Source organism: Caretta caretta, chromosome 6 (genome assembly GCF_965140235.1).
Source record: "Caretta caretta isolate rCarCar2 chromosome 6, rCarCar1.hap1, whole genome shotgun sequence".
Classification (NCBI taxonomy): domain Eukaryota; kingdom Metazoa; phylum Chordata; order Testudines; family Cheloniidae; genus Caretta; species Caretta caretta.
This window is the reverse complement of record NC_134211.1, coordinates 63,678,161-63,703,126: the sequence shown is the minus strand read 5'-3', so window position 1 is coordinate 63,703,126 and position 24,966 is coordinate 63,678,161. Positions and strand designations below refer to the sequence as shown.

The window sequence follows — 24,966 nt, the reverse complement described above, 5'->3', positions numbered from 1 at the left end:
AATCTGTCAGGAGATTAAGAGAATCTGGTGCTGGGATCAAGATATCTCAACCTGTTCTTAGGCTAAAGCTAATTTATACCAGGCAAGCTCATTACATCTCTCCCAAACCAAGTCCACTCAATACCAACAGTTGTTTCACTGGCAGATCCACCCATCTACATTCAATGAACACCACACTCTTCTTGGAATTTTCCTTCCTCCCACTCCTTCACCCTCCACCTTTCCAGAGTCACTTTCCCCTAAATAATACATAGGGGGTGGAAGGTGAATGGGCAAAGACCGGGCCCTACTTTTTGAAAGTTATCCAGCAGGCCCTACTATTTGTATGCATGGAAAAGGCAACTGTGCAGTTCCATAACCACCTGTGGCCGCTAGGCACAAGCTGGGCTCCACTCAGCTAAAGGGGTGGGGACAGGGAGAGGAGGCTAGGAACATCCATTCCCCATGGCAGAGGCTTGTTCTGGGCAGCAGAATTTATAGTGGATATGAGCGCGTACCTGGAAGACACTAGCAGCAATGAGGCCTTGGGGGAATACAAATGGGACAAAATTGGTGAGAATAGGTCCATTTGCCCATGGATGCTGGGCAGAAACTGGTGACATCCCCTGGGAATTCCACTGCTCTCCCACCACCTAGGAAGAATGACATGACAGAAGTATGTGCAAAAATGCTGTGCAGATCTAGGCTTCCTTCTGTACAGTTTTAGGCTGGGAGCATAGAACCCACTGTGTCAGTTTTATAGATTGTGGGTTGTCTTTATTTACAGGCGCGGACTGGGATTCAAGAGCTATGGACTCTAATTCGTGAGACTGCCACAGAGCCAGTGTAGCCTTAGGTAAGACACAACCACTCCCTGCCTCAGTCTGCTCCAATGTAACATGGGGACAGTACCCTGTCAGAAATATAAAGGGAAGGGTAAACCCCTTTGAAATCCCTCCTGGCCAGGGGAAAGCTCCTCTCACCTGTAAAGGGTTAAGAAGCTAAAGGTAACCTCGCTGGCACCTGACCAAAATGACCAATGAGGAGACAAGATACTTTCAAAAGCTGGGAGGAGGGAGAGAAACAAAGGGTCTGTGTGTCTGTCTTATGCTGGTTTCTGCCGGGGACAGACCAGGAATGGAGTCTTAGAACTTTTAGTAAGTAGTCTAGCTAGGTATGTGTTAGATTATGATTTCTTTAAATGGCTGAGAAAAGAATTGTGCTGAATAGAATAACTATTTCTGTCTGTGTATTTTTATTGTAACTTAAGGTTTTGCCTAGAGGGGTTCTCTATGTTTTTGAATCTAATTACCCTGTAAGATATCTACCATCCTGATTTTACAGGGGGATTTACTTCTATTTTTATTAAAAGTCTTCTTGTAAGAAAACTGAATGCTTTTTCATTGTTCTCAGATCCAAGGGTTTGGGTCTGTAGTCACCTAGGCAAATTGGTGAGGCTTTTTACCAAACCTTGTCCAGGAAGTGGGGTGCAAGGTTTTGGGAAGTATTTTGGGGGGAAAGACGCGTCCAAACAGCTCTTCCCCAGTAACCAGTATTAGTTTGGTGGTGGTAGCGGCCAATCCAAGGACAAAGGGTGGAATATTTTGTACCTTGGGGAAGTTTTGACCTAAGCTGGTAAAGATAAGCTTAGGAGGTTTTTCATGCAGGTCCCCACATCTGTACCCTAGAGTTCAGAGTGGGGGAGGAACCTTGACATACCCCTTAGCTCCCACTTGCGGTAAAGCTTCATTCGTTGTCTGCAATATGCTTTGAGATCCCCAGATGGAAGGTGCTAAAGAAGCGTAGAGTATCATCAGATAACCTGCTGGCTGGTTTCTCCACTCCAGCCAAACAGCACGAGACCAAAGGACAGCATGTTTTTTAAAAAAAGCACACCCCAGAGGTTAGACACTCACTTCAAAAGAACTTTTTTAATTTAGAAATGCAGTTATATACATAGAACAATTAAAATTAAATTAAACTTTGTACAAATATTAAAATACTATCTTCACACCCACTGCAATGTACAGGAGACCAGAAAAGCAAAAATAAAACTGATTGAGTGACATCCTGCACAGCATCAATTACGTTTCATTTGTTTTAAAATCCCACATCTAGGAGTACCATTCCACACACAATTCCATAGTGGTGTAACTCAGACAAAAACCAGAAAACAAATTAATGCATTGAAGGCAACCAAGCTTCGCTATCTGTAACTACCTGCAGTGTGCTCACTGCATCACACAGTGTCTGCTCCACAGACAGTTCAGCTTCGTGTTTGGTTTGAACTCTTATGTAAAGTTGAGAATCAAAAATAAAGCATTACTTTCCAGCAGAATTAGATTGCCCCTCTCCTTGGCTCACCCTTGGACAGAAGCAAAAAGCATATGTTAAAATAGAAGAGTATCAATTTAATTCAGACATCCACTCTGGTGCAACCACATGTAACCTCTTAAAGTTCTCCAGAAGGCCAAGTTAGAAGCAGTATGTAGGACAGAGCTCTCTGAAGAGAGGTCCCAGAGACTTACATGCTTTGTCCCAGGAGCAGTGAGAGCAGGACAATCATTCTTGGGGTTTGTTTTGTTTTTTTCACAAGGTTCTGAAACGTTGGCAGAAAATTCATTCCCAATATAAAAACACTCCCTCAAATGAAGCCAGCCTTAGGCAGCCTCTCTGCATTCCCAAGGCCTTTTACAGAGAGAACTGAAGTTTCTTAACTACAAGTTTCTGTGAACAAATGTTTTCAAATTTAATCAGCAGTTCCTTCTTTTCAGGATGAAATTTATTGTGCTAGTGTGAGAACCAGGAAATGAAACAGATTATACTAGTTCTGCTGTCCAGGCTATGTGAAGTAAAGAATATTAATAAAACAATTGCTGTCCAAAAATAAAAACTAATTTGAAAAATTAGTTTAACAACATGACATGTTGTAAACAGATCAGCAAGGAAATCTAAACATCTCTATCTTGCTGCGTCTCCACATTTTTTACATGGCGGAGTCGTTGGTTTTTAGTATCTGATCATCTAGGCACAGTGAACCCTTCTTTATGGGCTCACCATTATATGCATTTGCACCCAATAGTTTGAGCCACCTACAGGGCCTGCCGGAGTTTTTAATAACAGCTCCTACTCACTCACCCCAAGTTTTCTAGTTGCTCTCTCTTCTGTACTCACAGCAGTGATCTCCCAGCCCAGCTTACGTCCTACAGCAGAACTTACTGCGCTCACTGAGTCCCAATTCAAATCAAACCAAATTCTCCACACTTCGGGGAGTCTTGTATTTCCTTCTGGAATAATGTCAATATTTCTCTCCAAATTACTCCATGTGCTGTGAGGGCAAGTCACCCCTCCAGATGCATAAAAACCCTGCTAAGTTGTTGAATTGTTAAATGGGGAAACCCTGAGAGAGTTCACTTCCAAGAGGAAGTACGTAAGATGATGCTCACAGAGTGTAATTTTATGTTGCAAGTTTGCTGTTGGTTTAAAAGGATGGGAATCCTCTGGCTCTGCTCCGTCCCAGAGCCACAAAGCTCTAATTGTGCAGCAGTCCTACAAAGGAGGAGAACACTACAGAACCTTGCTCCTTCCACCCGCAGGAGTCAGGCCCTTATTTAAAAAAACAACCGAAAACAAACCACCAAAGTTCCCTTACCTGTTACTAATCCCTTTACATTATTCCAACATTGACATGATTAAAGTTTGCTTTTAATTCACCTTGCACTTCATAATTTCAGCACTGAGAAGAGACCAATCCAATTCACTTTCATTTGTAGTCCGTTTCACTTTCTGGATCTCTCACACTAGCCTGGTACTGTAATATCTGAATTGCAAACAGGGCAGAGGAATATCCTTGTTTAAAAAACAACTACAAAAACCCTTTCAATTGGAATAGCAAAGAAATCATGGAAGAGTTTCTATTGCACATAGTGTTTTGTAAATTTCTCCTGACAGCATCCCTTTAGGTTTTGTACCCCCTTATATTTTAATAAGTGCTATTTTTAATTTTCAGGTATAATTAAATCATTTGAATATTCTTGTTAAGCATTTCAGGGTACAGAATGTGTAAGACAACATAAAACTGCACCATGCTGGGAATGCTATAGGGGGACTGTTTCCTTTTGACTATTCTGGTCTATGATTCCAGCACGAAATGCGGTATTCTTCACTCCAACTTAATGCTAACAAGTTATGGGAGAGCTCATAAGAAAGGGTTCTTTAAGGCTGAGTTCTGCAGTTCTTGCTCCCATTGATTAAAATGGGAGTTCTGAGTGTGCAGTATCTCACTTATCTTTCTAGCTCTCTTCCTTCCCCAGAAATTGATTTCTGCCCCTTCAAGTCTCCCTAAGACTTTAAAGGTATGCAGGTAATGGTCCACATGTTGCTCAGTAAAGAGAAAGAAAAAGCATTGTTTTTTCTTTTTGAAAACTTATCTGCTGGATTTTAAACAGGTTTTTCCCCTCCTCATTCTCTCTCATTTTATATGAAAGTAAACTCTAAAGCTGAATGCTTGGGAAGGTGAAACACAAGAATCCAAAAGCTGTTTCTGCTTGTTCTGGCTTGCATGGGATTTAATGTCTCTAGTCTGCATGGATGTTTCCACAGAAGAAAGTGACATGCTACTTTTCTGCAACCGCCAAGGCATCCAGGGGCATCAGAGATTTCCAGCCAGCAGGCTGCTATTAGATCCCCCCATGAAAAGCCAGTATCAGTAGCTGCTATTTTATCCTCTTAAAATCAAAGAGACATCGATTGTCTATTTCTGCTGATTATTAAGATTACAGGCACATCTTTTCCCTCTCCCCACACCCCTCCCTCCTGGGAAAGAAACTCTGGGGGGACTCAAACAAAATTAAGGTCCCCTTCTTCTGTTGTTTTTCCCCAGTTGATTATTTCCCTCAGACTGGTGGCTAACCACACTATTGTGAGTCGGGGTTAGTGGACACAGCCACTATGCGCTCTCTGTTAGGTACATGGCTGTCAGTTTCAGCATTCAGAGCAAGGTCAGGCCCTGGGATCAAATTCCAGCTTCATTAAGAGAATGCTCTTCTGTCAGCTGAAGAGTGTGGCACCTGGCCTTTGCACCCAGGCTGCTGGATGTCAGCTTTGGTTACCAGGGAACCTTAAGCTAATTAGAGAGCAATTCATTCTATTTTCTATTTGTTTGATGAGAAGAAAACAAGGTCAGTGTTTGCACTTTGATAAGAAGTGAGAGACCAGGTTATAGGGACACTTATTTCAAACGTGATTTTGTAGAAGAACAATTTTAAAACTAAGAGTAGAAATATTTCCATGTTGATTTTCTTTAAATTCCAATGGAAACGGTTTACAAACTAATACATTTATGCCTGCAGTCTGAAAGCCAAATACTGCAGCACCATTAAGCTGGAAATGAAACAAGTTTGTTTTTTATTGTCCAAACTGAGACAGAAACAAAACCACCAAGGATAGTGAAAGTTGGATTTGTCAAATTCTTGCAGTAACCTAGGGTGTTGAGCAGGTAAAGAAGTTTGTTTAAAATATACTACTTTTAACTTGACAGTGTCTCTTTAAAACAATTCTTGTGACTTAATTTAAGAGATACAAGGGATGTGGGAAAACAGAGCTGTTCCCCCCCCCCCCACACACACACACACACACGCGCACACTGTTACAGCCGTCCTGGGAATTAACAGGCAAATGCATTAGGGAATTTAATGAGCAGGGGAGGCAGGTTGCTGGCTATACACTGCAGCCAATCCCTGCCCACTGCAGCTGGAGCTTAACCTCAGTTACTGTAGCAATAATCCATTTTAAAGTGTTATATAACACTCCGTATTCTAATATAGTCACTGCTCTGGGTAGGGAGTACAATTATAAAAAGGGGAGAGAAAGAGGGGCTGAGGTATTCACCCAGAAGTCACAACTTGCTGAATAAAGCCACATCTCATTGCTCCCTCCATTTCAAATACAAATTCACTGGCTTCCCTTCGGGGCAACTGCTGGTTGACCACTTGACTAAGGTACGGGGTGAGCATGCACACCTCCACCCCCGGCCCCTTTTGCCTTAGTCCAGCTAATGAGCTGCATAGACCTTTTTTTGAGGGGCTAAGCACTGCTGCTGGAACCAACTCTAGGGAAGCTGTTCCCTTGTCTTCCCTGCTTAACTCCTTTAAATCCACCCACCACCAAGCCCCAAACATGCATTTGGCCATGGGACACAGTTGTCCCTATGCAGCACCATTCAGGAAACGACATGTAACAACCTCCAGTATGTCACACCAGGCCCTACATATACAAGGGACAAGAAATGTATTCCTAGGCTTATTTTAAGACAGCCCTGTCAAGAGAGTCATTAAAACTCATGCTCTGGACTAGGGAGTGTCCTGCTCCAGGTAACTGTTTAAAAACTGCTCTGCTGTCTCCACAATGGCCACGCAACCCAACTGTGTCAACTCCACTCTTCAGGAGGGGTTTTAGCGAACACACTGTTCCCCATCCCCATGAAGAAGAGGCCCACATGTGGGAGCAGCTCCAAATGCACAAAGAGGTCCCATTAGGATAAAACAGCAGCACAACTCTTTCCATTTAAGGTTCTGAAGACATGGTGCAACTATTTAGAAAGTGTGATGCTGTACTCGAGTACCCTGGTATCTCTTGCCAGGCAACCGAGGATGCTAACCACAAACCCCAGCATTAGCTGACAATGTTAATATTTCTGCTGACAAAAATCGCAAACATAAAAAAGGGCCAGTGAATCCAGAGAACATCTTAAAAAGCCCTTACGTTTCCTGGAAAATTGAGGGAGTAAGGGACAATGTTTCTAAAGGACTTTTCCATTTTTGCTGTCATGTCAAGTTAAAAGTTGTTCGTAGCAGTTACGCAGTAAAACCTGATATTTTTAAAACCGTGTCAGACACCCGACACCTGCAAAAGAACAGGCCTTTGGATAAACTGGCCACGAACATGGCACACCATGTCAGCAGAATGTGACTAACCTGCAGTTAACACAGGCTTGGTTAACTGGAGATCAGAAAATCAGGGTTGTACTGCAAGTTTTCTTGCTTCTAGGCCTTGTCTACAACTAGCCTTTTGAAGAAATTCTCCAGGAGTTTAGCACCAGGAGCTGCCCCTGTGCTAGACCAGCACTGAAAGGAACTGGTAAATTTTCCTCAGAGTAGACAGCCCTAGACTTCAGGAAACACAAAAATCGAGGGGATTGTGAGGTCAATGAAAGAATGAGACAGTGGGATTTTCTGGAATGGAATCTTGCAGAGAGACAGTTAGTCTGCTACATCAAAGGTGTATGTATATTTTGCGGGGAAGATGAAGGATAACAAAAAAGGCATGAAGGGGAAGAAGAGAAAAATCTTCAGGCGTTTCCAAAAATCTTTTAAAAGATGTCAGACTTCTCTGCCTTTACAATACCCAGTAATGCCTAACTGTTAATATGCAGTCAAGTTACAGAACATACCACTTTATTTTTTAAAAACTATGAGCACTGCTGGATAGTGTAAATTACCCATATTGGAACTTTTCCCAAGCCCAGGTTCATCCTTCTTGGAGAACTCTGTCCTGCCCTAGTCACCAGGAGGATACTGGAAGAAAAGGCCTTTATATAAACTATGTCTGCACCCAACAAGCAAGCAGTTCTTGGTCCCTGCTCTCTGGGCTGCTGAACAGCTAGTGAGGCCTGTGAGAAGCTGCAACAAGCCAGTGTGAGAAGGAGAAAGGCACAAGTAAGTAGCAGCTCTCCAGACGCTGCTGTCAAACATCTGGCACGGGGAGGGAAGAAGAGGGAGGAGCTCAAATCCATTACATTATTCAAGCCCCTAATGTAGATGAAATGGGAAGGCTGACACCGCACCAAACGGCGCATCGAGGAGACAACCTGGCAATATCCTTTGGATCTTCAGCTGAAGGGTCTCTGCTTGGAGGTATCCAGGGCCCAGCTCGTGAAGGTGGGGAAGGCTGCACAGAATGCTTGCATCCCAAGAAAGAAGAGGGGGAACCAAGAGGGAGAAGGCTAAACAAGTGCAGCAGGCCTCATGCTTCCTTCAACAATGGAGTATCTGGAAGGGAAAAGAAAAAGAGAGGTCAGACTTTACACGGGTCACTCTATGGAACTTCTAACAGGTGGCAGCAAAGTGCACAGACAGGGCATATGTTACAGCCCCTCCCACATCCCAGTACAGACACACACTCTCCGACAATGGTAGTGCAGCATTCGCCCTCCGACACCAGGCAGCACTTCTCCCCAAGCCCTCCAGCAGCCTCCCTACAGATCAGGAGTTTCCTATTGCCTTAGCCTAGCAGCAGCAGGTGATTGCAAATAGGCCTGTGGCAAGTTAACCTTTAACTACAGCCAGTGCAAGTTCCCATATAGGTGGGAGTTAGGTAGCTTCAGCATGATCTTGACCCAGTAAGCTAGCCTTTTGGTTAGTCTTCCTTATAACATAAGGACGGCCATATTGGGTCAGACCAAAGGTCCACCTAGGCCAGTATCCAGTCTTCTGACAATGACCAATGCCAGGTGCCCCAGAGAGAATGAACAGAACAGGTAATCATCAAGTGAGACACCCCGTCGCCCATTCCCAGCTTCTGGATTATAGCAATTTGCCCCACTGAGAGGTGTTTTAAACAGAGATTTAAAAGCAGTGCTATACATTGCAGAACACATGGATTGTCTGCCTATTTCTGCACAGTCTGAAAGGCCCACTGGATCAGCTTTTGGCAACACTATCCCCAAACTCTGCTACCCATGTTTGAGGTTTTCCTCCCATATCTGGGAATCTGGTATTTCCCTCCCTGTAGGGGAAATAACCTTTGGGGTTTTATTGTTGAGTAGGGTTCCAAGTCATGTTACTGACTATTGTAGGGCTTGCAGCAATGGAAAATAAAGTTCTGCTTTGTGCTATCTATAAGCCATTTATGCTTCTTGACCTAGCAGGTCTAACCTCTACAGAAGCAAAGCTTTGTTCTGTCTCCATATCAGCTCTGTCCTTGTAAGGCCTCTCTTTTCGCAGAGTCCAGAAAACTCAGAGAGCTGGTCCATGTTATGTGGACTCCTGTCCGCTACAGGACTGAGGCACAAGACCATCATAACTCATTCCTCTTAGGACTTCAAACTAGACTTGTGCTCTGGGTCTGTAGTGCTTTATGCACTACGCTAGACAGTCCCTTGCCTTGTCAGTTACAGTGCCCCAAATGGAGGAGCCCCAGAACTGTAAACTGCTCATTTTCAAAAAAGTGCCCCCTCCAACAAGCAGTTGCCCCTAAATAGGGCTGCCCTGCATTTTCATGGCACTGCTGGGGATGGGGAGAAAGTTCTTTGCCAATGACTTGATAAAGACCAGAGGAAGCACAAGAGCAGAGCAGAACAGACCTGTGTCCTAGTCTGGCATCTTGCCTTCGATGCAGGCCAATGCTGGATGCTTTGGAGGAAGATGTACAGCCCCCAGTATGCATTTAATTACGTAACACAGTGGAGGTAGGGAAATTTCTTTGACACTCAGCTGGTGACCAGCTTGTGCCCTTAAGCCAAAGAATCAATGGCCCTTGTAATTCTCATCCTAGCTAGCTTCACTGCGGCGACTATTCTTATGCACATTAGTGTCTCATTCAGTATTCCCTGTTCATATCACGTACCGTCTGTGTATTCCTCCGAGGAAGTAAGTGATAAAAGGCTTTGTAGATCACTGCTTTCTGAGTCTTGAGCATCTTTGTGCACAGGTCTACTGCTAGCCATGCCAGCTACCCAGGAAGAGGTGGTGGCCTGGTGTACGAGAACAGTTTCAGAGCGTTGAGAGCCACTGGCTTCACACAGTCCAGAGCGTCCTGGGGCCTCGTCCTCTCCAACGAAGCAGTTCCGAGCCCCTTGGTCCTGCTGCTGCTGCATCTCACTTGTTCCACTCTGCCCAGCTCCCTCTGACAGCACAATCTGTACTCGTGAATCCGAGGGCGGAATGCAGTTCCCTGCGCTGCCATAGACTGCTTCTTCATAGGACGGCAAGGCCACCTGGACACCATCCACCATCATGGAGACCTGATCCCCAGATACACCTTGATCACGTCTTGCAAGAGGAAAAAGCTAATTTAGGGCGTATACACAGACCGATAGCTCTGTGTGTCTGTGAGCCTCCCACCACGCCAATGAGCCATGAAGTAACCTTTCCTTAACCCCATTCCACCACTCAACAGTGACCTGTTCAGGGGGAGAAGGACTGAATTTTACCAACACCCCATGAAAAGCAGTCACCTCCTTGTGCTGCCATGCCAGTGACCACACACTAGTTCTCCTGTTAACAGTGGCTGGCCCTGCGGAAGACAGGGGCATGCTCCAGAACTGTGCCCTCAAATGAGACAATGCCCTGCTGCTCAACAGCCACCCCACCAGCTGTTCAAGGAGCAGAAGTGGCTGGCTCAGAAGACCAATCTGTGCCCACCCGGAGGAAGGGCAGCAGAGCACAGTACACACTGCCGGCAATGGCAGCAGTTGAAATGTGGGACCCTCCCCTCCTCCATGTACAGCTGTCTTTTCCCAGGTCAGGAGGGCAAATGTCCTGTATTTTTTCTATTCCCCCCCACCCTCCCCGCAGCAGGGATAATCAGAGATGTGCACATATGTCAGAAGCTCCTGAATAATTAATTTATTCTGGCTGGTCAGTACCTTTATTTAGTGATATCAGCATAATTCACAGCCACAGAAGCAACGGAGGGATCTCTTAAATGAGCTGGGCACTGGCAGGGGAAGGGGCAGATGTAAATCCACAGGCTCTTACCTTGGTAATCATCCAGCACTGGAAAAGGAAGGAGGCTGAAGTAGAGGACAGTCCAATAGGGTTTGGATAATGTCTTACATTTAAAATTTAGAAGCACAGAAATAGAATAGCAAATAGATCAGGTGGAATGGGAGAACAGTAGCCACAGAAAATGCTGTATCCAAGTTCAGGGGGTCTCCAGGAGGAGCCGTTCACAAGTGCTGGGCACACTGCTTCACAGTGCACAAATGCTGTGTTTCCTGAAGCCCATAGACACTCTGTGCCACCCACAGACCTCTTCTCACCCATAATACTGCCTGTGCCTCGTCACTGGAGACGCGTAAGTGGGGCAGCTAAAAGTAAGGGGTGCATGGGGGGTGGGGGGAAATAAAAAAAAATCACAGCTCCACTATGTCCTGAGTTTGTGAGGCCCATGGTTTAAATAAGGCAGGGAATAGCCCTTTCCTCAACTCTATTCAGTATGCTGTCCTACGGGAAGTGAATCTGGGGGGTCAGGCCAAGCTTCCAATAGACTATGTTCACATCACAAAAAAACCACCAGCACACATTAGTGCTGACTGATGTCAACAACGGGAAGTTTTAATGGACAGACCAAAGCCTGACAGGAGCTGGAGACTAAACCCTCTCCAGATAAGGGCTGAGGTACATTGGCAGGGCAGTGGAAGCCTGTGGTAAGATTGCCAGTATCACATCTATTCTGTGAATGAGAAGAACAGTCTCTTTTCTTGTGTCATCAACCCGATGGCATCTTTTGCCAGCAGTAAATTTATTTAAAGGAAAGGGATGAGAAGTTATGGCCATTAAAACCAGACCCTGCTCAACATGACATGAGGAGATTATACAGAAACCCAGCAGACCCCAACAAAGCAACAGACTTGAAGAAAGAGTGATGAAGGAAAGCACAAAATGACGAAAAAAGGAAATGAGAAAAACAGAAGAACAGGACAGAGAAAGGAAAGAAGAGTGATGGGGTTAAGATGACAGAAAGAGACGACAAACCCAACACCCTTGTGGACTGCACATGTAAATAAATATTACATCCCCCAGCCCCTGCCCTCTGTTGAAACTTTTCCCCCACTGAGCTCACCTGCTGTGATGAAAAGACTTCAGCTTTGGCTGCAGCAAAACGAACAGCACAACTAAGAGAAGGATCAGAGCTACTGAGCTTGCTGTGGAGGCCACTATGGAGAGGGTGGGGACCCCAATTGTCGGGGGCGAATCTTTATCTACAAAGCCAAAAGAAACAAACGGTTCATGCCTCAGAACAGCCATCATGTGAAGAAGGTACATACAAGGGTACTCTGAAAAATGGAGGGAGTGTCAGGGAAGAGCAATAGAAGGGGGGAAGGAGGCTAAAGGGGCTGATTTAGGAGAGGATGAGTTAAATGCATACATTTAGTTTGGCTAAGTGACCACTGTGACGAAGCAGGGAGGGGGGAGTGATGACCTGGGAATGTGGCAGGGGAGTTTCATTGGAGATGGGATACCTGAGAGCCTGTAACCTGAGCCGGGGGGAGATGAGGGAAGTAACACCTCTGCCCGGGAAACTGGACAAAGGCTGCAGGAGAGAGCCTGCTGCGGGGGGTTGGTTTCAGTTTTGGGCTGGGTGGTGGAAAGCAGGGAACCCCAAGGCTGGGGTCTAAGCTCCCTGCCCCCCAAGAAGGACTTGACTGAGGGGTCCTGGTTGTACCCACAAGCTCTGTTTTAGACTGTGTTCCTATTGTCCAATAAACCTTCTGTTTTACTGGCTGGCTGAGAGAGTCACAGTGAATCCCAGGAAGAGGGGTGAAGGGCCCAAACTTCCTCACACTCCGTGACAACAACTACAAAGAGGCTTGATGACCATAAGGAAGGAAGAGAATTGTTTAGCATAACAGAAGGGGTGTTTTAGGCTGAACAGCAGGAAAAGCTCCCTGTTAATAGGAATTCTTAGCCAGTGGAAGAGTCTGCCCCAAGGAAAGTAGTGGAATCCCCATGGCTTGTGTTAGCACAGGTAAAGTGTGACAAGGGAGCTGAGCAGCGGTAGCTATGTCGGCAGGAGAAGCCAACATAGCGCTCTCTACACTGGCGCTTAGGTAGGTCCCACAGTAAGTGCTAGTGTAGACATAGCCTAACAAACATGTAGTAGGGAATAATCCTGTACTGGCAGGGAGATGAACTCAGACAGCCTAAGAGGTCTTCTCCCTCTCTAGACTGTGTAATTAATTGCCTGTATGTTGCTTCTATCCCCTAACCCATTTAAGTGATGACTAAAGTCTTCTGTACTAACCCGCCCCGCAATGCTTGTAGGTTCACTGGCCAATGCTCTTACATGCTTCATATACAGGACATCCCCATTTAACTGAACCCCAGTTAAGCAAAACTTCCATTTTGCTACAATTCACTATGTCCTCTAGGGTCACACCTAGCAATAGGTACTTAGTGTAGACAAGATCTTCACATCATGTTCCTGTATGGCTGCATTTTCTGTGAAGCGGTGCGACACCCGAAGATGGATTAAGATGTGATTGTTTGCTTTGAAGCCTATGGTCTTAACACAGTTTCCTCATTTCTCACTGGCTTTTTCAAGTCACTACCCTTCCACCAGTGACTTGAGGCCCTATATTTCTGGTCACCCCAGGCCATGTGTGGTATTAACCCATCCCCGGTGATACTAGAGAAAAGCCACGTGGTCATTGCCATTCACATTGCTACTTGCAGTCCTGGAGTGGGCAAAATGCCATCATGCAGGAATGCTGTCCAAGCATGGCGAGTTGTCACAGTGAAGGGTTTTCTTGCATGGACTGGGACTGGGGGAGGAAGTGGGATGGGAAAGAACAGAGGAATTTTTACAATCCCACACTGAACTCAGAGTGCTTTCAGGTTCTACCTGGTCGCAGGTGAATTCCACTTCCCCCTCCCCTGGCACAGATGCTCAGAGTAAGGGCTGTAAGAGTGGCCAGGAGGGAAAAGGGCATCTTTGGGAATAGTACAGTAGGTTCTAGTGGCCACAGAGCTCGGGTGAACTCCAAGAAGGGGTGCTTTTCTGTTTGCTTTCTGATTAAGTTAAGCCAGAAAGCAAGATGTGTTATAAACACTAATCCCGGAGGAAAAATTTGACTCCAATTGTTGCTGCTGAGTCATTCCACCAGTATATGGGCTCCTCCCTCCATCAGCTTTTACTGGGTTTGTATGTTTTTTAAAACCAGAAATCCTTAAACATAGACAATAAAATTACAGCTGTATAACAAATATTTTTCTGCAGACTGCTTTACTTTCCTGTCATGGGAGAGGAATTCCTGTCCAGCTTGGAAAAGCCTCACATAACAAAAGCTGTCAATTTCCATTTGGAAAGAAAGAAAACAGAAATCAGCAGCAACATCCATCAGGCCAGGCCAAACAAACAGCACCATGGAGCTCTGCACTGCAGCAGACTGCAAGCTCCAAAAGCAAATAAAGCAGCCCCTCCAAAAATGGGTGTTAGAAAGCACTGGTGAAGAAGAAAAAAAGAGACACAGCCACAGTCTGCAATATTGTTGTAGCCCTGTTGGTCCCCAGGATATTAGAGAGACAAGACGAGGTGGATGATGTATTGTCAGCTTGCCAGGAGCCAGAGGGGCAGCACTGAAAGTGCACACGATAGAGCAGCTTACTGCTCCCTTATCTCTAATACGGCAAGATGGAATCTATTGTCTCAGCAGGCTAATACAGGAGCCACCACTCAAACCATGACGGAGATCTGCATCCTGAAGCACATCTTCACAGGCCATGTTTCTCTGTTAAAGAACATGGGCTGGACTTTGAAAGGAGGAATGTAGGAGAGGTGTTGTGCTTTTACACTGTGAGCTGGGATTACCACTGATTTTGTTTGTACAGCACCTAGCACAACGGGCCCAATCTTGTTGCGTTCTTTAGGCACTACCGCAATACAGGTATCAAATATTAAAATATTTAATAAATAAGAGAAGACAGTCTAAAATGGAAGCTACCTTCCTTACTTGCTGTAATGCATTACTCACCTTGGCTTAGCCTACAGCTAATTTCCATGGCTGGATTCCATTCTCCATTCTTGCATGTCAAGTATTTGTAATCTCCCTTTAGCATGTAGCCTTCATCACATACATACTCTATGACGCTGTCAGATGTCAGAGGGTCACTGCAAGGAGTTGGATGGCATTTGTAGCCTCCATTCTCAGGCTCCGGCGGACGGGGGCAAACTGGAGGAAAAGGGGAAAGGAGAGAAACCATCATGAAGATGTTGTATAGAGGAAGACTCCAACTGTGCAAGTACTGACTTTGCAAAAATCAGCTGAAAATGTGGCGCATGTTCGTAGTTCCTCCTGCTGGCTTCTGAGAAGTCTTTTGTTTCTAAAATGGGAAGAAACACCATAATACAGCAATGACGCTCCACTGCCTGGGTTTCACCCCTACTAAATCTAGTGCAGTTGCTGAATGCTAGGTTTTATTCTAATACTATAAGTTAGCCACCAAGTTGAGGAAGGGTCAAAAGAAACAGACTTAGAAAATAAGGTAAGTAGAGCATGTCTACGCAGCAAAAGACAAAAACCAAAACTATGGGTCAACTAACTTGGGCTCTGAGGGCTCATGTTACAGGGCTAAAAATAAATGTAGATGTTCCCATATAGGCTGGAGTCTGGTCTCTGAGACCCACTCCCTCCTTGCTGGGTTTCAAAGCCTTGGCTCCAGTCCAAGCAGGAACATCTACACTGAAATTTGGGTGCAGATATGCTGCCATGGGTTTTTTTCCCCTCTTTCTTTTCAGTGTAGACATACCCTAAGACACATCCATAGCAGTGCCACTTGTAAATTGCTTCAAGTGCGGACACCTCTCTAGACAGGCCCATAAAGTCCTTAATCCTATGTCTCCCCACACAGTCACTTCATTATTGCTTTTCTTCTTTTTCTAAGGTCCAGATGGCTTAGTCAGCCTGCACAACTTGATATGGAGAGATAACATGGTTTCCTCCCACTCAAATCAATTATAGAATCATAGGACTAGAAAGGACCTCAAAAGGTCATCTAGTCCAGTCTTCTGCACTCATGCTAGGACTAAGTATTAGACCATCCCTGACAGGCATTTGTCTAACCTACTCAACCTCCAATGATGGAGGTTCCAACAGCCTCCCTAGGCAATTTATTCCAGTGCTTAACCACCCTGACAGTTCGGAAGTTTTTCCTAATGTCCAACCATTGCTGCAATTTAAACTCATTGCTTCTTGTCCTATCCTCAAAGGTTAACTAGAACCAATTTTTCTCCCTCCTCTTTATAACAACCTTTTAAGTCCTTAACGACTGTTAATCAAGTCCTCTCTCGTCTTTTCTTCTCCAGACTAAACAAACCCAGTTTTATCAATCTTCTCATGTAAGTCATGTTTTCTAGACCTTTATTCATTTTTGTTGCTCTTCTCTGGACTCACTCTAATTTGTCCACATCTTTCCTGAAATGTGGCACCCAGGACTGGACACAATACTCCAGTTGAGGCCTAATCAGTGCAGAATAGAGCAGAAGAATTACTTCTATCTTGCCTACAATACTCTTATGAATACATTCCAGAATGATGTTTTTTTCGCAACAGTGTTAACACTCTTCTCATTTAGCTTGTGATCCACTATGATTCAGATCCCTTTCTGCCATACTCCTTCCTAGGCAGTCATTTCCCATTTTCCTTCCTAAGTGGAGTATTCTGCATTTGTCCTTATTGAATTTCATCCTATTTACTTCAGAGCATTTCTTCAGTTTGTCCAGATCATTTTGAATTTTAGTCCTATCCTCCAAAGCACTTGCAACCCCTCTGCAAACTTTATAAGTGTACTCTCCATGCCATTATCTAAATCATTGAGGAAGATATTGAACAGAACCAGACCGGATCCCTGCAGGACCCCACTCATTATGCCCTTCCAGCATGACTGTGAACCACTGACAACTACTCTCTGGGAACAGTTTTCCAACCAGTTATTCATCCACCCTATAATAGCTCCATCTAGGTTGGATTTCCCTAGTTTATGAGAATGGCATGCGAGACAGTATCAAAAAGCCTTACTAAAATCAACATCATACCATATCTACCACTTCCCCCTCCACCAGGTTTGTTACCCTATCAAAAGAAAGCTATTTAGTTGGTTTGACAGATTTATTTTTGACCAATCCATGCTGTTACTTATCACTTTATCTTCTTGGTGTTTGCAAATTGATTGCTTAATTATTTGCTCCATTATCTTTCAGGTTACAGACCAGTCAGCATAACTTCAGCGCAATTTCCCGGGTTGTCCTTATTTCCCTTTTTAGAGATGGGCGCTATATTTGCCCTTTTCTGGTGTTCTGGAATCTCTCCCGTCTTCCATTAGTTTTAGAAAATAGTCACTAATAGCTCAGATATCTCCTCAGTCAGCTCCTTGAGTATTCTAGGATGCATTTCTTCAGGCCCTGGTGACTTAAAGACATCTAATTTGATAAGAGCAATGCCCAGGTTGGGGACCTTTGCCTCAGATAAAACAGTTGTCTCATCTGAGGGAAAAAGCAGGCTCTAAGAGCTGAATCTAGAGAAGGGAGGAAGGCAAATGAAATAGCCTCAAAGCTAAACCCAGCTGGCAGAAAGAGTCTTATTTTGTGTTTGTTTTTGTACTGACTTTGGACCCTGCTCTGTGTGTGTGAGTGAGAGAGAGAGGTGTGAGAGTGTATTTTTGTAGTAACCTGGCCAACAGGCTCTGCTGGAAGCCATCAGAGCTGCCTGAAAACCTTATTGGGGAAAACTAAGGCCGAGCAGTTGAAGCACGGTGCCTCATAAGGAGGTGGGGCAGCAAACTGACAACATGGTAACTTGTCAATTTAGAAGGGGCAAATGCATTTCAAGGCCTCGTGGAAAACCGAAGACAGTTCTGCTACATTTCTGCCAGTAATAATCAATAACCATGGACGGGGAAAAAAAAATAGAAAATGAGGAAATCGGAATGAAAACAGGATCTTTGCTGCTTATGATTTCATCTCCTCTGGCAGCTTACAGTTATTGCTGGCAGCATGCAGAATCTTTGATATGCTCTCCACTACCACCACTTATCAAATGAGGAACCCGTCCTATTCTGAAGGTGTTCCTCCTCCAGTAATCTGGATAGCAAAAAAAATATCAAACTGAAGCGAATGTTCTTACATTACTCAAACACTGAATGCAGGGGAGAAGAGTCCATCACTTCTCCCTTTAAATCCAGATCAACATCTCAATCCTAGTGAGGAAGCTTGTTCATATTTAATAAAACACTTTGGGGCTTGAATAAATTCAGGTGCTTTACTTTTTACCACAGTGGGTTACCCACACCCTCTCTTGTAATCTCTGACATACACATATCTTCTGACACATGCAGAGGAGTGATGGTGCTACAGTTCCTCCCATGATCCCAGGGTAACTGGATGGTATTACCTGAAATGATCACCAATGAAATAGTTAATCCTGACATACCGTATACACGCGTTCATAAGCCGAATACTTTTGGTAAAAAAGTGACGCATCAAAGAGCAGCGGTCAACTTATAAATGGGTCTCCACCAAAATTTGATGATTTTAAACTCCATGACATCATTGAATTGAATATCTAATAGATTGTCATTTTGTTTACCTTGAGCATCTACAGGCATGGAGCCCCTCAGTTCCCTGTGGCTGCGGTTCGCCGTTCCCAGCCAATGAGAGCTGCGGGAAGTGCTGCCACTTCCCGCAGCTCCCATTAGCTGGGAACGGAGAACCACGGCCACTGGGAGCTGAGGGGCTCCGTGCCTGTGAACGCTCCAGGAAAACAAAACGTCCGAGCCGCCAGCGGCTTAACCTGACGGGCTGGGAGCCAACATTTGCAACCCCCTGAAATTTAGGGTTGGCTTATGAAAGGGTCATACAGTTTTTACAATTTTTACCTATCCATCTTGGGGGGGTTGGCTTATAAATGAACGGGCTAATGAATGAGTATATACGGTAACTTGGAAAGTGACAGCTTACACTCCACAGTGAGACGAGGGGGCAGGTCATCTCTCTTAGGACCAGATGCTTTGTACAGAGGACTGAAGGAGGAGAGGGGGAGTATGGGAAGAAGGAATCCAGTAATACAGTGTGCTATAGCTACAACCCTGACATTTGGGAGCAGATGGCACAACACTTGTACACCCACTGCACAGGAGCTGTATAGAGTCACTTAGTAGCAGGCTAAACAGCCACTGCTCTGCACTGCCCTAGCCACACCAGACTCTTCTATGTGGAGCCCCTTCAAGCAGCCTGCCCCCTCCCCTGCCCAGCACCATCACAGTGGTTCTGCTGAGTTTAGGGCCTGCTTCATCTGCAGGGGGAGGTGATTTAAGCATCTTGTCCACCAAGCTATTTCATCAGGTCTGTCTGCATACTGAGGACGGCAGTGGGTCACATTCTAAGTATTTTCCCAGCAAAGTTCCTTTCCCTTCCCCCCCCCCACCTTTTTAAATGGAAGTTTAAACTGATAGATCCAGAAATCTGCTATTGGAACATACTGCTGAGAAGCAACCAGCTCAGTACAACCCCTGGTGACAGAAGTAAGGTATCGTTAAGCAGTTTTCATCTGGACTCTAGCCACTAAGGCAGGGGTGGGCAAACTACAGCCCACAGGACGGATTCAGCCCACGAGCCGCTTAAAGCTGGCCCACAAGTTCCTGCTAGGGAGTGGGGTCTGGGGCTTGCCCTGCTCCGGCACTCCAGCTGGGGCGCAGGGTTGGGGGCCGCATGATATAGCACGGCCCTGCTCCAGGCGGGGCGCAGGGTCGGAGGGACGCACCACGCAGCTCCCGGAAGCAGCCACATGGTCCTCATGCTCCAGCTCCTATGCGCTCCAATGACCCCCTCTGGTGCTCCAATGGGAGCTGCAGGGGCGGTGCCTGCAGATGGGGCAACGTGCAGAGCTGCCTGGCCGCACCTCCACGTAAGAGTCGAAGAAGGGACATGGCACTGCTTCTGGGAGCTGCTTGCGGTAAGCACCACTTGGAACCTGCACTCCTGAGCCTCTCCCCACACACCCCCAACTCCGTGCCCCAGCCCTGATCCCCCTCCTGCTCTCCAAACCCCTTGATTCCAGCCTGGGGCACCTTCCGGCACCCCAAACCTCTCATCCCCAGCCCCACCACAGAGCCCGCCCCCCCCCAGCTGGAACTTACACCCCTTCCCGCACACCTGCCCCAGCCCTGATCCCCGTCCCGCTCTCCAAACCCTTCAATCTCAGGCAAGAGCACCCTCCTACACCCCAAACTCCTCATCCCCAGCCCCACCCCAGAGCCCACACCCCCAACCAGAGCCCTCACCCCCTCGCACACCCCAACCCCAATTTTGTGAACACTTATGGCCCACCATACAATTTCTATTCCCAGATGTGGCCCGCAGGCCAAAAAGTTTGCCCACTCCTGCACTAAGTGTACATCTCCATGGGAATTAAAAACCCTTGTTCGGCCAGCTTGGGTTGAAGGGCTGTAAAACTGCTTTGTAGACCTTTGGAACCCGAGCTCTGGGACGCCAAAGTCCAGCCTCCAAGCCCGAGCATCTACAGTGCAATTTTTAGCCTCAGAGCCTGAGCCCAGTGAGCCCAAGTCAGTTGACCCAGGCCAGCCACAGACATTCCATGGGTCTTTTATTCCAATGTAGAGGTACCCTCGCTGCCTAAGAATGTTTCTTCTAGTCTCCATTCTTTTGCACTGTATTCATGCATGCCTTTTATATCAGAAGCCATATTGGGCAGGGATGTACTTCTTTGTTTGGTGTGCTCTCTATTGTGAAGGGCTATACTATGTACACCAGCAATGCTATATAAATTATATATAAAAAGCTTTACTTTAAAAATGTTAGGTTACGCTCAAGCAGTTGAAAGCTTGCAAATACCAGAATTTAGGTTACCTAAGGAACCTTGTGTGTATGAATCAGAATGAAGAGAGTCCTCAATTACGTGATCACATGTTTTCCCTCCAGAAACCCTTGGTCTCATTCAGTGCAAAAGATGGATGATGCTCACAGAATGAAGCAGCTGAATATTGTTATCCTCATCATTCAGTGATCCCTGCCTTGTTTATTGCATACAATGCAATGATTACAGAATTAGTCATTTCCTCATTGACTTTTCTAGGGCGCTTATTGCCATGGGATCTGAGTGCCTCACAAATATTAATAATTCATCTCCACTGTGAGGTAAGAGTATTACCACCTGCATTTTATACCCCAGGAAACAGACACAAAGAGACATGCCTGAGGCCAAATGGTGACTCAGTAGCAGAGGCAGAATTAGAGCTAAGCACCTCCCAACCCCTTGCTCCTTCTTCCAGCCCACACAGCCTTAATGCTACAGGGGTTGAGCATGCACAGCTCCCAGTGACTAATAGCAGCTAAGTGCTCAGTACCTCTGCAAACCAGGCACTGGGTGTCTCAAGAGGATACCCTGAAAATGAAGAACATGTGGCTATAAGCCAGACTTCGCATTTAATGACTTAGCATCTAAATTCTGGAATTTCCTAGCTTTTGACTGCTTGATTTTGCAACATAAATAATGTTTGAGTTTTTTGTATGTAACTCATTAGGTCTTAAAAAAGGGGCGGGGGAATCTATTTTGTGCAACTGCAATACCATCCTCATCGTGCCTCAGGAGCAAGGTTTGAACCCCGATCATTCAGCACCATAGCATGCCTTGAGCTACAGGACCATCCCAGCTTCTCCCCACTCCTTCCTTGAATATCTAGGGGACCTTCTTCCCTATGTGGTGGCACCAGAGGGGTGGGTTTCCAGGTGGGCCACTGGGGCTATGTGCTGAATCCAGAAGGAAGACTTGGTTGGGGGAAAGCCCAGCTTGTCTCTCTCTTCCCCTTTTCCTGGGAGGTATGTAGATGTAAGTGTATGGGTGTGTGAAATTCCTTGGAACCCTTCTTCATGTAGTGCCCCAGAGAGGGGAAATGGGCCACTGAGACTGTGTGCTGTGTCTGGAATACAGTGGTCAGGAAGAGTTTGGCCTAATTCTCTTTGCAGAGAGACATTCTCCGCTGCTGGGTTTAGTGCAGTGTGGGGGCCCAGCCTTACATTAGAACACTCACCTTCAACATGGCATGTTGCCCACATGTTCCCCACGAACACAAGTTATTTCTCTCCGTCAAACCTGAACAGAATTTCATCAGCCAAAGAAAAGGCCCTTCTCTGGCCCCCAGGCTTACTTCCTGCCAAATTTCAAAGGCCTGCTGCACACCAGCGTCTCAAAAAGGTAACAGGAATTCTTTATAATGGAAAGTATTAAGCAACCTAAAACCAGGGGGAGCTGGTAGCCATCTCTACAAGATAAATGGCACACTCCCATTTTCACTGGCTTTTTTGTGTACCTGAAACCTTAACAGAATTCCTATGTACTTCTTGCCTCATCCCAGGCCATAATGGTTTAATTCTTGTTCATAGAAGTGTGAACAGTGGATGGAGCTCCCGTTGATGAGACACTTATGGCATTGTCCCAAGCAATGGAGGGAAATAAAATAACTCTAGGTAATTGTAATTTCAAGCTTTCCAAGGGGATATTACAGCCCTGGGTGAGTAAAAGCTGTTTGGAAAGCTATGCCTATCCCCTTGGCACAGCTTTCTTTTAAGATTCTCTTATTAGTGTAAGAATAGGGTTTGAACACAGCCTACTGGTGCGAGGGGCCAAGGTCCGATATTAGGTTTACACATCTCTTCAGAGAGGTTATTCTCAGCCGGGAAGGGACAGAGGGGGAGAGAACAGGGAAGAATCACAAGGTGAGAAAGCCAAGCATTTGCGTATCATTGAAATCAGCCCAGCAGGAGAGAATTGCCATCTCCAGATCGAGGGGCAGGTTTAATCTATGTATCAGGATTCCTACAAGGGCAGTTCTAAATGTGTCAGGCATTGTTATTCATTGTCAATCAAAATGCAAGACAAGTAGGATGTTTGGTTTCACTTTGTAAAATAAAAAGTGACAGAAGTCTTTCTTTGCTTTATATCACATTTCTCCTTCTCAATAACCAATGGGACACAGAAAACTGCTGCTAACCCCATGTTGTCAGTAGATGTTCTCAAGAGAACTCTGCTCTCCTTAGAAGGGAACTAACCACTTTCATGTCCAAGCTGTAATGTTCTTTGAATACATTTTTAATAGGACAAAAGAGCAGGAAATATTCTCCTATCATGTGGACAAGTAAAGCTACCACAAAATGACCCTCCTAGACCCCTACCCCAAGGAAGACTGCGATTGTCTTCTCCATTTACTTCTTTCCACCAAGCTCATAGGCAGACATCCTTCCAGCTAAGAGGGGCTAGATGTAGCTTCCTTTGGAGCTGATCAAAGATGTGTAAAGTAAGGTAGTGTGGTTACCAAAGTGTTATATAGGTGTTCCTTGGCCTTTGCTAGCCTGGGAATATGCTCAAGTTCTGAACTCTGATCAAAGATGGTGCTGTAAAGAGTTTCTGATGAGTTGTAAAACAGAAGCCCAGACCATGTGTGGTCATTAAGTATCCCATGGCACTTTCTGTTACGGTGGGATACCTACCTACTACAGCTGCCCTGTTCCCAGCTGCCCTGATTTAACTGGGAATTGGTCCTGCTTCGAGCAGGAGGTTGGACTAGATGACCTTCTGGGGTCCCTTCCAACCCTTATATTCTATGATTCTATGATTCCACCCCACAGTGGCCCTCAGCAGTGGGTGAGGCAATTCTTCCTTTTTTTAGGAGCCCCTTCATGATGAAGCATGATTTATATGCAAAAGAAGAGATTATAGCTATGACTGGCAATTAGAGAATTTTGTAACTTTCTCAACTGGGTATTCAGTTTGGTTAGTGGACCTCGGAGTTGCCACTTAGTGAAAGAATAAAGCATTAAAAACTCAGTCACTCCTTATAGAAGTACGAAGCACACAGTTTCTCTTTATTTTGTTGTGAAATGTAGATCATCCCACGAAGTGGCAAAGTCACATTACAACAGAGACCATCAGAAACAAACCAAGAAACCCACACAAGCACACTAGATAGCAAAACAGACAGGTTTCAGAGTAGCAGCCATGTTAGTCTGTATCCGCAAAAAGAAAAGGAGGACTTGTGGCACCTTAGAGACTAACAAATAATAAATTTGCCTCTGTTAGTCTCTATGGTGCCACAAGTACTCCTTTTCTTAAATCACAGACAGACTTCCACAGCAGAAGAATGACTCCCAAAAGATTGGATTCTCCAATGCCCTTAGATACCAAAGAACAAATGGAGAAAAGCACAGTCTCCTGCCACAATGTGGATTTACATATAGTATAGGTTTTAGGATCATAACCAAAAACTAATAGAGTACTTGAACCTGACAGAAATAACCTCCACAATTACACAACAGATAAGGAATCTGCTGTGGCAATGAAGGAGTGTAGCACAATTCACTTACATGCAGGATGAAAGAACAAACTAAACACTTAAATCCACATAACTAGATGAAGGCTAATATTAGCAGCTTGTCATAGGATTATAAAACCCATAGGCATTTATCTTCTTATTGCCCAGGGGTGACGCCATAAGTGATGCTAGAAAGGCACCTGGTTAAAGTCTTATGTTCCTTTCACAATGTGTATTAGGAAAATTTGTACGTGCTTAACCTAAAAGTTTCCTTTCCTCAGCTGGCCAGGTCCATAGATCCTACAGCGTGCTTGTTGCAGCAGAGGGTGTAGAATTCAATTCCATCAGTCGCTGGCTCAGAGATGGAATTCTGCTGCCAGTTTAGCACTTTACACAGCTATGGTGAAAACTGTGTCCCCTTCTAACCAAATACATTCTTATGAGCGGTTTCAGAGTAGCAGCCGTGTTAGTCTGTATTCGCAAAAAGAAAAGGAGTACTAGTGGCACCTTAGAGACTAACCAATTAATTAATTGGCACCTCTTCCCCCTCCCCCGTGGACAGAGATTGGGGGAGCATGGGGCAGTGCTCCCCTCCCCCCACATACTGGATACATGCCAGAGGCAACACTGCCTTCCATTTGGTCCTGTTTCCCTCCCTGAGCACAGCTATGCAGGGCTGGCCTTGTGCCCCCCTGGGTCTGGGTCGGGCTGCCGGTTGCCCAGCCCTGCAAGATGGGGTCCAGCTATGGCTGCCCAGCAGTTCTGGCTGGCAGGGTCCAGTCCTGTGCTATGGGGTCCCTTTTCCAGCTGCCCAGCTCCACTCCTCACCCTGCTCTATGGAGGGGTCTGAGCCGGGGGGGGGGGGGGGTGCTGGGCATAGGGGATG

General features: G+C 45.6%; 1 protein-coding gene across 1 annotated transcript in view; it reads right to left on the bottom strand.

The window, feature by feature from the left end:
• Positions 1-1,891: 1,891 nt before the first annotated feature.
• The window catches only part of SUSD6 (sushi domain containing 6), a 112,517-nt gene continuing 89,442 nt past the window's right edge, over positions 1,892-24,966 (bottom strand). The window contains exons 3-6 of the mRNA XM_048853171.2: positions 14,735-14,932; positions 11,824-11,962; positions 9,604-10,028; positions 1,892-8,027 (exon numbers count right to left, since the gene is read on the bottom strand). Of these exons, the coding sequence (XP_048709128.1) occupies positions 8,002-8,027; positions 9,604-10,028; positions 11,824-11,962; positions 14,735-14,932 (788 nt within the window). The 3' untranslated portion in view covers positions 1,892-8,001. The remainder of the gene's footprint in view (positions 8,028-9,603; positions 10,029-11,823; positions 11,963-14,734; positions 14,933-24,966) is intronic.